The 14,785-nt window shown below is 43.6% G+C and overlaps 1 protein-coding gene across 1 annotated transcript in view; it reads left to right on the forward strand.

Moving 5' to 3' along the window:
• adarb2 (adenosine deaminase RNA specific B2 (inactive)) overlaps positions 1-14,785 on the forward strand; it is an 819,996-nt gene that overhangs the window by 787,982 nt on the left and 17,229 nt on the right. The window contains exon 10 of the mRNA XM_072252060.1: positions 11,503-11,681. Within this exon, the coding sequence (XP_072108161.1) occupies positions 11,503-11,681 (179 nt within the window). The remainder of the gene's footprint in view (positions 1-11,502; positions 11,682-14,785) is intronic.

The following is a 14,785-nucleotide window of genomic DNA, read 5'->3' on the forward strand; positions in this document are numbered from 1 at the left end:
ATTCAGAAGAATGAGGGATGACCTCATTGAAACCTACCGAATGGTAAGGTACCTTGACAGAGTAGATATGGAGATGTTTCCTATGGAAGGGGAGTCTAAGACCAGAAGACACAGTCTCAGAGTAGAGGGGCGTCCTTTTGGAACGGAGATGAGGAGGAAGTTCTTCAGCTGGCGAGTGGTGAATCTGTGGAATTCATTGCCACAGGCAGCTGTGGAAGCCAAGTCTTTATGTATATTTAAGGCAGAGATTGATATTCTTTATTGGCCAGGGCATGAAGGGATACAGGGGGAAGGCAGGAGATTGGAACTGAGGAAAATTGGATCAGCCATGATGAAATGGCAGAACAGACTCAATAGGCCAAATGGCCTAATTCTTCTCCTATATCTTATGGTCTAAGTTTCTAATTTTTCTCTCGGCCATAAGAGGCTGAGGGGTGATATAGAGAAACGTAGATAGGAAAAATGGTTATAGGCTTTTTGAGGATAGGGAATCTTTAATGAGAGTTTTAAATTTAGAAGGCAAATATTTAAAGGCAACCTGAGGGCAGCTTAAAAACACAGAGGCTGGGGGTTATGTCAGAGGCAGATGCAACTATAATGTTTGAAAGACACATGGACAGGTTCATGGATAGGAAAGGTTTAGAGATACGTGAGCAACATGGTTTGCATGGAGGAGTTGGTCTCAAGGGCCACTCTATGATTCTATGTCTCCAGGCTTGCAGCTCTCATAAGTCTGGGGGTAGGGGAGGGATGGAATGTGAACTGTAAGGAGGGTGCAAAGAGTCTCCAGTGTGACTTAGACAAGTTGGGTGAGTGGAAATATACAACTTAACATGGATAAATCAAGGTAGGACTTCCATGGTGAACAGTCAGCACTGAGGAATGCGGTAGGGCAGAGGAATCTGGGAATACAGGTCCATAATTCCTTGTAAATGGTGTCACAGATAGATTGGGTTGTAAAGAGAGCTTTTGGCACGTTGGTCTTCATATTGAGTACAGCAGTTGGGATGTTATGTTGAAGTTGTAGAAGATGTTGGTGAGACTCAATTTGGAATATTGTGTGTAGCTCTGGTCACCTACCAACATGAAAGATATCATTAAGATTGAAAGAGAGTGCAGAGCAAGTTTACAAGGACATTGCCAGGGCTTGAGGATCTGAGTTATAGGGAAAGGTTAAATAGTTTAGGACAGTATTCCATAGAGCATAGAGAATGAGGGGATATTTGATACAAGTATACAATATTATGAGGAGTATAAATCGGGTAAATGCAAGCAGGCCTTTTCCACTGAGATAGATAGATAGATAGATATACTTTATTAATCCTGAGGCAAATTTGGTTTCATTACAGCCGCACCAACCCAGAATAGAGCGTAAATATAGCAATACAAAAACCACCAACAATCAAACAACAAAATGCAAACTATGCCAGATGGAAAATAAGTCCAGGACCAGTGCATTGGCTCAGGGTGTCTGACCCTCCACGGGAGGAGCTGCACGTTCGATGGCCACAGGCAGGAACGACCTCCCGTGCCGCCCAGTGTTGTATCTCGGTTGAATGTGGCTGAAGTCCAACAGTAAAAAGTTCAATATCCAGTCTGCAAACACGTTCCTCGATCGTAATATGCCCCGGATTGCACCATCCATTGTTAACCAGATCAGTAAGCACCCAACTCCTTTATGCTTACCGCTGTCAGTGCACTACCGATCAGCCGGAACGTTGGGTGAGACTAGATCTAGAGGTCATAGGTTAAGGGTGTAAGGTGAAATTTTTAAGGGGAACATGAGGGGCAGCTTCTTCACTCAGAGGGAATGGAAGCCTGGAATGAGCTGCCAATGGAAGTGGTGGATGTGGATTTGATTTCAACATTTAAGAGAAGTTTGGACAAGTACATTGTGGGTTAGGTTCTAGGTGTAGGTCGATGGGACTTGGCAAAATAATAGTACAGCATAGACTAGATGGGCTGAAGGACCTGTTTTTGTGCTGGGGTACTCTATAACTCTAAAGATATCTTTTAAACATTCCCTTGTTCTGATAATGGTCATGAATTTGAAATCTTATTCTCTCTCCACAGATGCTGTCTCACCTGCTGAGTATTCCCAACATTTTCACATTTTATTTCAGATTTCCAACATCTGCAAGATTTCTTTTCGAATAGACTGCACCCGTAAAGGCAGGAAATTTTCTTCCAGTTAGGACATCAGTGAACCAATTTTTGTTTATTCATTCAAGGAATATGGGCTTCACAGGCTGTCAGTATTTAATTGCCCTTGCGAAGGTGGTACTGAGCTGCCTTTTTGAACCACCATAGTTCTAGAGGTGTGAAAATACACACTGCTTTTCAGCCTCTATTACTGCTATCAGCAGTTTGTTAGCAGGCTATTAAAATCCAAATTCGTATTTTTAACTTGTGATGTGCTTTGAGTTTTCATCCTCTGAATTTTATTGTTAATGGTTACTCAATAAAGCTTATTATCCTACTGAGCTAAACACTTCCCTCCATAAGTATATTGCTGAAATTTTAATTTACTTGGACTGAAGCCAAATTAAGCACTGACAATTATGCATTCCACACGGTCGGGATTATTAAGCACCATTGCTTTCTAATGTTGCATTGAAACAACACAAGGAAAACCAATGTTGAATAACGCTTGAGTAATCTCGTGCTTTTGTACAATTTTCTTTCTGGCATTGGGGGGGAGCATTGGCAAATTTTGTTACTTCATATTCACATTCTTGAATAATTTCAGAAAATTGAAGGTAAAATTTAGAATGTAAGCAAAGAGAGTGTTGACTTTTTTTTAAGAACAACACATTAACATGTTGACTCAATTTAACAGATCTCTATTGTTTAGATTTCCTGATGTTAACTAAGGGGTTTTCCATCGGGTGACCAGAGTAGGAGGATTACCCATCTCTATGGAGGAGCTGAAATGAAGTCAGTAAGAGTATTGGTTAATAAATGAACTCACGGCAACATTGATTCAGCTTAGTCATATTATCTTCTAACTAACTCCTCAAAGCCAATCCCAAACAAGTCATTCAGTAATGGTGAGACTTCCCTCAAGTGTTTTTTTTGTTTTTTGATATTGATAGCTACTTGTAAAATTTCACACGTCATCTTCCCAAGACCTAGTACTCATCTACAATGGATGTAGTATTAATAAAACATTTCCACACAGGTGTACAAAGAAAAACTCTGGTTCATTCTGTGTATTTGTGAAGTCCCATATATTGAAATTTATTAATTCTCCATCATAATTTCTTAGTTGAAATTTTAAAAACACATGGTGAAAAACGTCTGGGAAATTCCTTTCTCAGTTGTTTTTAGGTAGTGGAAACTAGTCCATGGTTTCATTCTAGCCCTCATTCCCTGTAGGATGTCCTTTGCTTATACAGTATCTACCTCATCCAGATAAAAGTCCAGTTCTCGCTTTATGGGACTCAATGAATCAATGTCCATCATATCAGGGAGCTGGCTTTAGATCTTGGCCATTCTCCGGGAAAAATACTGGAGAGAAACAATGGAAAGCTTACACCTAGAATCATACTTTTAGTATTTGATGAAAAATACGAAGGCTATAAGCATTCGTAGATCTCCAAAATATGGCACCGTGGTCCATCTGCTCATTTGTATCATATATCCCTTTGTTCGAACTTTTTACACAATTAAAAGCATGAGTAAATCGACCAGGATTCGGCCATTTGGATCTTCAAGCTTGTCCTGCCTTTCAAGTGATCATGGCTGATAGCCCCAGGTCTCACTTCCTCTACCACACCAGTTCCCTACTGTCCTCAAAAATATATCTGCTTCCTCTTTAAATATCTCCAGTGATCTGGTCTCCACAAACATCTAGGGTAGAAAATTCCCGAGATTCACCATCCTCTGGGAGGAGAAGTTTCTCTGTTCCTTAGTTTTAAGTGACCACTCCCTAATCTTGTAACATATCGACTCATTCAAAATTCTCCACCTTGACATCTCCTCCGTCATGTCACTGAGGGTTTTCAATCCTTATAGTAGCTAATATCACTCATCATCTTTCTAAATCTAATTTCTTCACCTGCTCAGAGGAAGGATCCTCTCATCCCAAGGATTAGCCTGATAAATCTCTTTTTGAAGCCTGGTATGACAGTGTCTTCTTTCTTAAATAAGGTGACCTAAACTCCAGATGTGACTTCACCAACATCCTGTACAACTTTTAACAATGCTTCCCTATTTCTAAACTCTGCTCTTTTTGCAAAAAAGTATTATGCTCTTTGGTTTCCTAACCACTCATTTCACTTCCTGGTTCACACTGAAGAATACTTTGATCCCTCTGTACTTCGTTCATCTTTGGTATTTCTCCATTTTGCTAGGTCTGCCTTTTTTTATTCCTCTTACCAAAGCACATAACATCTCACTTTCTCACACCAGATTCCTTTTGCCACATTTTTATCCACACACTCTACCCATCTAAATCCTGTTGCAGGGTCCTCATCTTAATGTGCCTTCTACTTATCTTTATTTTTATTTCACTTAGAGATCCAACACGGTAACAGGAAAGGCCCAGCAGGCCCAAATGGAGGCAAATAGACCAACTCAGATTGATAGGAGACAGAAGAGACTTCAGATGCTAGAATCAGAAGCAACGAGCTGTCTGCTTTGTTCTGATGTCAGGTTTTGACCCAAAATGTTGACAATTCTTTTCCTCTTACACATGCTGTTTGACCCAGTTGGTTTCTCTCACAAATCATTTGTAACTCAAGTAGACTTCTTGATCACCAAGGATGAGATGGGCTGAATGGCCTGTTTCTGTGCTGTATAACTCTATATCTGTATTTTTATCATCATCATTGTTATGTGTTGGGCACGTGGCCAAGTGGTTAAGGCATTCGTCTAGTGATCTGAAGGTTGCTAGTTCGAGCCTCTGCTGTGGCAGCATGTTTGTGTCCTTGGGCAAGGCACTTAACCACACATTGCTCCAGTATCTGTGCGAGGAGTGGCGCCCCACACAGACTTCCAATCTGCGCCTTGTAAGGCATGAAAATGCCCGACGCAGGCCTCTCATTGTCGACGTTCCCTCCCCTCCATCATCACATATGATGTGGGCAGTCATGGTCTTAGCCATGATTTATTCTTGGCAAGTTCTAGAGAAGTGATTCTTCTGGGTAGTGTCTTTACAAGATGGGTGACTCCAGCCATTATCAGTACTCTTCAGAAACTGCCTGCCTGGTATCAGTGGTCACATAAGCAGGACTTGTGATATGCATCAGCTGCTCATACAACCATCCACAACCTGCGCCCATGGCTTCAGGTGACCCTGATATGGAGGGCTAAGCAGGTGCTACATCTTGCCCAAGGATGACCTGCAGGGTAGCAGAGGGAAGGAGCATCTTACACCTCCTCTGAGAGAGATGTATCTCCACCCAGTCACCCATCTACTTTTAAATCATTGCCAAACTGGATACTAAATTATTACCAAAATTGCTTTTCAATTTGCTGCTAACTTCTACCTCTGCTGTCTCCATGGATATTTCATACATTCAGTGACCCCTATTTAAATGCTGAAAATAATAATTTGTGTATACTAGCACTCTTTCTTGTCTCACTGTCGAAGAGTCCAGAGGTAGTGTTTCCGTAAACAACTCTTCCTTTTAATTGCATTGTTACCAGGACTAATGGGAAGTACATCTCCTAGGGGAGGGAAATGTAACAGAACAAAACAGAAACCCGAAATAAGGATGAAAAGCGAAACAGAATCAAGAAAATAAAACTTCAATGGTCATAGAACATAGAACATTAGAGCCCATCAGCTCATGATGTTGCACCAAACTTTTGACGTACTCGAAAATCAATCTAGCCCTCCCTCTCACGTAGCCCTCCATTTTTCTATCATCCATGTGCCTATCTCAGAGTCTCTTAACTACCTCTAATGTATCTGTCTCTATCGTCAGCTCTGACAGCATGTTCCATGCACCCACCACTCTCTATAAAAAACTTATCTCTGATATTTCCCCCCCTAGATTTTTCTCCAATCACCTTAAAATTATTCCTCCGTGTATTAGCCGTTTCCGGCGTGGAAAAAGTCTCTGGCTGTTCACTCAATCTATGCCTCTTATCATCATGTACACCTCTATCAAGACACCTCTCATCCTCCTTTGCTCTAAAGAGAAAAGCCCTAGCTTGCTCAACCTATCCCCATAAAACTTCACTCTAATCAAGGCTGCATCCTGGTTAATGTCCTCTGCACTCTCTCTGACTGAATACTATATTCTGAATGTGGTCTAAACTGGGCTTTATAGAGCTGCAACATCACCTGACAACCTTTGAGCTCTATCCCCGACTAACCTTTCTTGACAACCCTGTCAACTTGTGCACCAACTTTGAGGAATCTATGAATATGAATCCCAAGATCCCTTTGTTCCTCCACACCTCTACGAATCCTGTCATTAACCCTGAATTCTGCCTTTAAATTCAACTTTCGAACGTAAATCACTTCACACTTCTCTGGGTTGATCTCCATTCTCAGCCCAGCTCTGCATCTTGTTAATGTCCCATTGTAACCTATGGCAACCTTCTACACTATCCACAACTCCACCAACCTTCAAGTCATCTGCAAACTTGCTAACCCACCCTTCCACTTCCTCATCCAAGTTACGTATAAAAATCACAAAGAGCAGAGATCCCAGAACACATCCCTGCAGAACACCACTGGTCACTGTCCTCCAGGCATAACATGCTCCATCTCCAACCACTCTCTACCTGGCTGATCCTTTTTTTCCTATCTCCTCCTCAACCCCAGTTCTCGGCCTTCTCCCCATAACCTTTGATGCCATGTCCAATCAAGAACCTATCAATCTCTGCCTTAAATACACCCAACAACCTGGCCTCCACAGCTGCCTGTGGCAACAAATTCCACAAGTTCAGCACCCTCTGGTTAAAGAAATTTCTCTGCATCTCTGTTTTGAATGGATGCCCCTCTATCCTGAGGCTGTGACCTCTTGTCCTGGACTCTCCCACCATGGGAAACATCCTTTCCACATCTACTCTGTCTAGGCCTTTCAACATTCAAAAGGTTTCAATGAGATCCCCCTTCATCCTTCTGAATTCCAGAGAGTACAGACCCAGAGCCATCAAACGTTGCTCGGATCATAACCCTTTCATTCCTGGAATCATCCTTGTGAACCTCCTCTAGACCCTCTCCAATGCCAGCACATCTTTTCTAAGATGAGGGGCCCAAAACTGTTCACAATACTCAAGGTGAGGCTTCACCAGTGCCTTATAAATCCTCAGCATCAAATCCTTGCTCCTGTGACTCCGTGTATATAGAGTCATAGAGCAATGCGGCACATACACAGGCCTTTCATCCCAACAAGTCTCTGCTGACCATAGTGCCCAATTTAAAGTGTCTGGCCCATATCTTTCTAAATCCTGCCCCTCTGTGTAGCTATCTAAGTGCTTCTTAAATGATACTACTGTACCTGTCTCTACCAATTCTCCAGGTGGGTCATTCCATACGCTCACCATCCTCAAAAATTTGAAACGTGTTCAGATCAGTGGCAGCAAAGGCAGACTAGAATGATGATCAGACTAGAAAACTGAGAACGGCTGTGACCATGGCTTCAGCTGCGAGAGCAATTCGGGCTTGTGTCGGAGCTTGAGAGTGACATTACAGGAGATCACATGGTTTGCCTTAGTGAAGCCCAGCCTATGAAGTCCATCTTTGTGTATCCCTGTGAGCACAGGTTAGATGGGCTCTTGGATGCCGCTGCCTGCAATTCCTTTGACTCCTTTTGTCTGTCTTTATGTCATTCAGCTAGCCAGGTGCTGAGTGTTAAAAAAAATCCTTTGGAATTAAATTCTGACTGCAAGGAAAGACAACTTCTCAAATGTGAGAAGTGTACAGAATCACCAAGAAGGCTGTAGTGCTATAAAACAGCTCAGCAAAAACAATGCAGTTTGAGAGTTTTCCCTCTAAACAGAAAAGATTCAAGGTGCACAAATTCCTGTTTCTGCTTTCGACAGACATTATTCTCTCCATAATGTACTGGTACACACATCTCTTTCCATCAGTCTTTCCTTGTACCCAGCATTTTCCTCTGAAAATGTAAAAGACCCAACAATTTCCTCTGGACTATCTTCATCCACCACCATACAGGGATGTAGACATCCCTTTCAAGTCTGGCAGAGATTCATGTGCACCTCCTCCAACCTCATCTATTTTATTATTGCCTCCCTCATGTCAGGGTCAAGGATGTCTCAGTGTGAGTGCAGAACATAATGAAAGTGAGCAACTGGTGGATGGATTACACCTAAACTGGAGGGGGTACATGCTTCCTCTTCTATCCCTGATCGGTCCTACCTTAAGCTTAGTTAATGTCCTGTTCTTGTTGTACATGTAGAACTTGGGGCATTTCTTAATCCTATTCACTAAGACCTTCTTATAGGAAAGATGTCAATAAAATTGAGAGAGTACAGAGGAGGTTTACTAAAATGTTGCCTGGGTTTCATCTCCTAAGTTACAGAGAAAGGTTGAACAAGTTAGGTCTTTCTTCTTTGGAGCGTAGAAGGTTGAGGGAGGACTTGATAGAGGTGTTTAAAATTATGAGGGGGATTGATAGAGTTGACATGGATAGGCTTTTTCCATTGAGAGTGGGGAAGATTCAAACAAGAGGACATGAGTTGAGAGTTAAAGGACAAAAGTTTAGGGGTAACATGAGGGGGAACTTCTTTACTCAGAGAGTGGTAGCTGTGTGGAACGAGCTTCCAGCAGAAGTGGTTGAGGCAGGTTCGATGTTGTCGTTTAAGGTTAAATTGGATAGATATATGGACAGGAAAGGAATGGAGGGTTATGGGCTGAGTGCGGGTCGGTGAGACTAGGTGAGAGTAAGAGTTCAGCACGGACTAGAAGGGCCGAGATGGCCTGTTTCTGTGCTGTAATTGTTATATGGTTACATGGTTATATTCTCATGCCCATTGCTAGCTCTCCTAAGTCCATTCTTCTGCTTCTCCCTGGCTAACTTGTATCTCTCCAGAACCCTGATTGATCCTTACTTCCTAAACCTTAAGTAAGCTTTTGTCTTCCCCATGACTAGATGTTCCACATTAACCATGGTTTCTTCACACTACTGTCCTTTCCCTGCCTCAATGGGAGAAATCTATCCAGAACTCCATACAAGTACTCCTTAAACAACTTCCACATTTCCATGTGCATTTTGCTGAGTGCATTTCACTTCCATGTTTCTGATAATAGCATCATAAGACCATGAGACATAGGAGGAAAATTAGGCCATTCAGCCCTTCATGTCTGCTCTGCCATTCCACCATGAAATTGGTCAGGGAATTGTGATCTGTCTCAAAAATGCTCACCCACTGAGAAATCTGACATCTGACCAGCTTCATTGCCTAGTACAGATCAGTATGGTCTTGTCTCTTGTCAGCCTGTCTATATATTGTGTCAGGATTCCTTCCTGAACACCACATAACAAGCTTCTTCCCATCCAGACCCTTTTGCTGTAAGGAGGCGTCAAATCAATGTGAGGGAATTTGAAGTCACCATTGACAACAGCCCTGTTATTTTCGCACCTTTCCAAATTCTGCCTCCTGATCTGCTCCTCAGTATCTCTGAACCTATTGGGAGGGTCTGTAGAATACTCCAACTGAATTAGCATTCGGAAAGATGTCCCATCAATGGAAACATGGAGAAACATGAGCAAGAATAGAGCATGAGGTCCTCTGACATTCAGTAAAATCACTCAAATTCAATCCCGCTTCAGTTTTCTCCCCATGTCCCTTGGTTTCTCCAGCTCCAACATTGACGCACCATCAACCTACAGGACATGTCACTTAGGGACTTGGGCTACATTATATTTTTTTGTGTGACTGTATATTTACTATATGTGCCTTGTGCTGTGTCTGACTGTTGATGTTGTGTTTTGTACCTTAGCCCGGGAGGAACAGTGTTTTGTTTGACTGTATTCATAGGTATTCATGCAGGTAGAATGATAATTAAACTCGATCTCGTGCATTTGTTAACTCCTTCTTGAAATATATTTAAAGATTTGGTGTCAATTGTTTTCCATTGTAGGGACTTCCAGAGATTTGCTGCTCCCAGGGAGAAGTCATTTCTGCTCATCTCAGCCTTAAATGACTTACCCCTTAACCTTTGTCCCTGTGATCTCAAAACACAGTAAAAAAGAGAGACAGAGAATAATAAAGAGACAGAGGGATAGGTAAATCTATATCTAACAATCTATATATATATATAAAGAACTGTGAAAAAGTCTAAGGCACATATATATAGCTAGAGTATCTAATACCTTTACACAGTACTGTAGTCATTTTATGTATTGCACTGTACTGCTGTCACAAAACAAAACAAATCTCATGGCATATGTGAGTGATGATAAACCCGATTCTGATTTGGGTCTCTTTTGTGGACTGAGAGTGGGAAGGAGGCAGGGAGAGGGGAAGCATGGGTTGGGAAAAGGGGAAGGGAGAGGGGAGGGAGTGGGAAGCACCAGAGAGGCATTCTATAATGATCAATAAACTAATTGGTTGGAATCAAATGGCCTTGCCTCGTCCCTCAGGGCTGGGTGTGGCTGCACCCACACCACCCCCACACCGCCTACTCTGCCCCCGTCCACTCCCCTCCCACAGGCTCCACCTTCTCCAATTCCAACATCCTTTGCTCCCGCCAGGTTTACAATCTCGCTCTCTGCTCCATATTGACAAATACACTACTGGTGCACAAGTCTTAGGCACCCTAGCTATATATATATATATATTTGCCTAACATTTTTTGCACAGTACTGTACTATATATGGAGAGACAGACAGACAGAGAACCTAGTTTAACTCTCCTTTGTGGTTTTAAGGTTCCACACACTTTAGCACATTAGAAATATTTGAAGTTTGCACTCAAAAGCAAGCGAAGCCCTTGTGATCAGGGCCCTATGAAAGGGGATGAGGTTGATTTAATATCTGTGGAAATAGAGATTGCTCATCAAGGCAAAAGAATGGCCTCTGGACATTCTGCTTAACATAGGACAGGTGCTGCTTCTATCATATCAAGACATGCTTTACAGTGACATCCAGTGATTACTATTTGCCTGGTGAATCTGGAATCGTGTAGATGTAAGGGAAAATTAAAAGGCATTGAAATGCTTTCTCTCCTATTTAGTGTCCTTTGTTAGTAATGTGTCAATACCAAGACTCCTTAAAATAACACATGCACTCCATTAAAATGTTGCAGAACAAGTTCCAATAAGGTGCAGGATATGTCCAGGTTCAGTTCTGTGCTCCACCAATCAGTTATCCACTTATGTTTCAAAGTACTCTCTTATAATTCATGCATTTGAGCTCAGCATGCGATGGAATCAGCAATTCCAACCCCTGGGGAAACAAAACTGTCTTTCTATGTGTCACTAAAGAAATCAAAGGTATCGACATTTAACCTCCCAGTAGGCTCATTGATTCAGGCTTTGCTTGTTTTCTGATTGCACTTGCTTTGGTGTTCCTGCAGGGGTCAGTAGCACAGGACTTCGCCAGCAGGGAAAGTCTCCAAGCTTCAGTGTAAACTGGACTCTGGGAGATTCCGACCTGGAGATTGTTAATGCTACAACAGGAAAGGGGGACCTGGGCTGTTCGTCCAGACTCTGTAAGCGTGCACTTTATACCCAATGGGCAAAGCTGTATGGCAAGGTAAGAATTATGTGATCTGGTGATGGATGTGCGCTGTAGATGGACCAATACCGACACAGAACATAGACATGAATCTGTACAGCATAGGATCAGGCCTTTGGCCCATCAACTAGTGCCAAACTTATTAAACTAATGTCAAGTCACACCATCTGCTTTTGCCAGTACATAGACAATATCCCTTCATTCTCTGCACTTTCACTTGCCTATCTAAGAACTTATTCAATGCCTCTGATATCTCTCCCTCCGCTAACATCCTAGCAACACATTCCAGGCAACCACCGATCATTTGGACAGGTACCTGGGCTGAAAGGAATAGAGGGATATGATGTCATATCTACCTCCACTAACACCCTAGCAACACATTCCAGGCAACCACCGATCATTTGGACAGGTACCTGGGCTGAAAGGAATAGAGGGATATGATGTTATATCTGCCTCCACTAACATCCTAGCAACACATTCCAGGCAACCACTGATCATTTGGACAGGTACCTGAGCTGAAAGGAGTAGAGGGATAGGGACCTAACGCAGGCGAATTGGATTCATGCACAAAGGAGGCTGTAAAGGCCCATGTCTGTATTGCATTTTTCTATAATTCTGTGATTATGTGAAGCAGGAAATATACAAACCCTCCAGGTCCCAGCTCAGCTGCAAACATACCCAAGTTCCTTACCGCTGATGTTTATTTTATTTAGACAATCAGCATGGTAACAGGCCCAACAAGCCCACAACACCCAGTTACATCCACGTGGCCCAGGTGTCCTGGACCACAAATACAAGCTCTTGCTGCTAACTGCTCCTTGCACCCTGGACCTCCTATTTACATTCCAGACCAATGAGGGAACCAGATGCCCAACCAATAGGATTTCCAAACAATTAAATGCCAGGTGATTGGAGTGTTCCTGTACCTGGAATTCTCATGACAGCACAATTGGATTCTCTTAGTTCAAAGAGACATTGAAGGTGGAAGCAAGGAGAACTTAGGTGGCTGGAGACGCTGTAATCTGCAGCAACTGTTGGAGGCAGAAGGATGGTTGAAAACCTCCATCAGGATTAACGGCAGTCAGCAAAATGCTATCTTGCAGATCAAAGCGCAGACAGCCAAACACCAATTCCAAAGTAATAGAAGCAAAAAGCTCTGTAGTTGCTAGAAATTACAGAAAATGCTCATACGGTCAGGCAGTGTCTGTGGGGGAGAGAGACAGAGTCAACATTTCAAGTTACTGACTGAAACGTTGACACTGCTTTGCTTTCCACAAATATTACTTGGCCTACTGAGTGCTTCCAATATTTTCGGTTTTGCATTGATTCCAAAGTCCCCATTGATGGTGGAATAACGTTGCTATAACAATGAATTCTACCATAGGCCTGCCTTCATTGCACTCCCAATGTCATATTGGCATCTGCGAGTTAATTAAGTGAACTACAGCAGAGGGTTCGTTGTTGAGGAAAGCAAATGGTGGATGTTCATAACAGGAATTCTGCAGATGCTGGAGATTCAAGCAACACACATCAAAGTTGCTGGTGAACGCAGCAGGCCAGGCAGCATCTCTAGGAAGAGGTGCAGTCGACGTTTCAGGCCGAGACCCTTCGTCAGGACTAACTGAAGGAAGAGTGAGTAAGGGATTTGAAAGTTGGAGGGGGAGGGGGAGATCCAAAATGATAGGAGAAGACAGGAGGGGGAGGGATGGAGCCAAGAGCTGGACAGGTGATTGGCAAAAGGGGATACGAGAGGATCATGGGACAGGAAGTCCGGGAAGAAAGACAAGGGGGGTGGACCCAGAGGATGGGCAAGAGGTATATTCAGAGGTACAGAGGGAGAAAAAGGAGAGTGAGAGAAAGAATGTGTGCATAAAAATAAGTAACAGAAGGGGTACGAGGGGGAGGTGGGGCCTAGCGGAAGTTAGAGAAGTCGATGTTCATGCCATCAGGTTGGAGGCTACCCAGACGGAATATAAGGTGTTGTTCCTCCAACCTGAGTGTGGCTTCATCTTTACAGTAGAGGAGGCCGTGGATAGACATGTCAGAATGGGAATGGGATGTGGAACTAAAATGTGTGGCCACTGGGAGATCCTGCTTTCTCTGGCGGACAGAGCGTAGATGTTCAGCAAAGCGGTCTCCCAGTCTGCGTTGGGTCTCGCCAATATATAAAAGGCCACATCGGGAGCACCGGATGCAGTATATCACCCCAGTCGACTCACAGGTGAAGTGTTGCCTCACCTGGAAGGACTGTTTGGGGCTAAGATGGACTAAGCACATCTTTCCCTCCCCCCCTCTCTCTGCATTCTGCAGGGATCGCTCCCTACACAACTCCCTTGTCCATTCGTCCCCCCCATTCCTCCCCACTGATCTCCCTCCTGGCACTTATCCGTGTAAGCGGAACAAGTGCTACACGTGCCCTTACACTTCCTCCATTACCACTATTCAGGGCCCCAAACAGTCCTTCCAGGTGAGGCAACACTTCACCTGTGAGTCGACTGGTGTGATATACTGCGTCGGGTGCTCCCGATGTGGCCTTTTATATATTGGCGAGACCCGACGCAGACTGGGAAACCGCTTTGCTGAACATCTACGCTCTGTCCGCCAGAGAAAGCAGGATCTCCCAGTGGCCACACATTTTAGTTCCACATCCCATTCCCATTCTGACATGTCTATCCACGGCCTCCTCTACTGTAAAGATGAAGCCACACTCAGGTTGGAGGAACAACACCTTATATTCCATCTGGGTAGCCTCCAAACTGATGGCATGAACATCGACTTCTCTAACTTCCGCTAGGCCCCACCTCCCCCTCGTACCCCTTCTGTTACTTATTTTTATACACACATTCTTTCTCTCACTCTCCTTTTTCTCCCTCTGTCCCTCTGAATATACCCCTTGCCCATCCTCTGGGTCCCCCCCCCCTTGTCTTTCTTCCCGGACCTCCTGTCCCATGATCCTCTCGTATCCCCTTTTCCCCTTTTGCCTATCACCTGTCCAGCTCTTGGCTCCATCCCTCCCCCTCCTGTCTTCTCCTATCATTTTGGATCTCCCCCTCCCCCTCCAACTTTCAAATCCCTTACTCACTCTTCCTTCAGTTAGTCCTGACGAAGGGTCTCGGCCTGAA

This window comes from Mobula birostris, chromosome 3, assembly GCF_030028105.1.
Source record: "Mobula birostris isolate sMobBir1 chromosome 3, sMobBir1.hap1, whole genome shotgun sequence".
Classification (NCBI taxonomy): Eukaryota; Metazoa; Chordata; class Chondrichthyes; order Myliobatiformes; family Myliobatidae; genus Mobula; species Mobula birostris.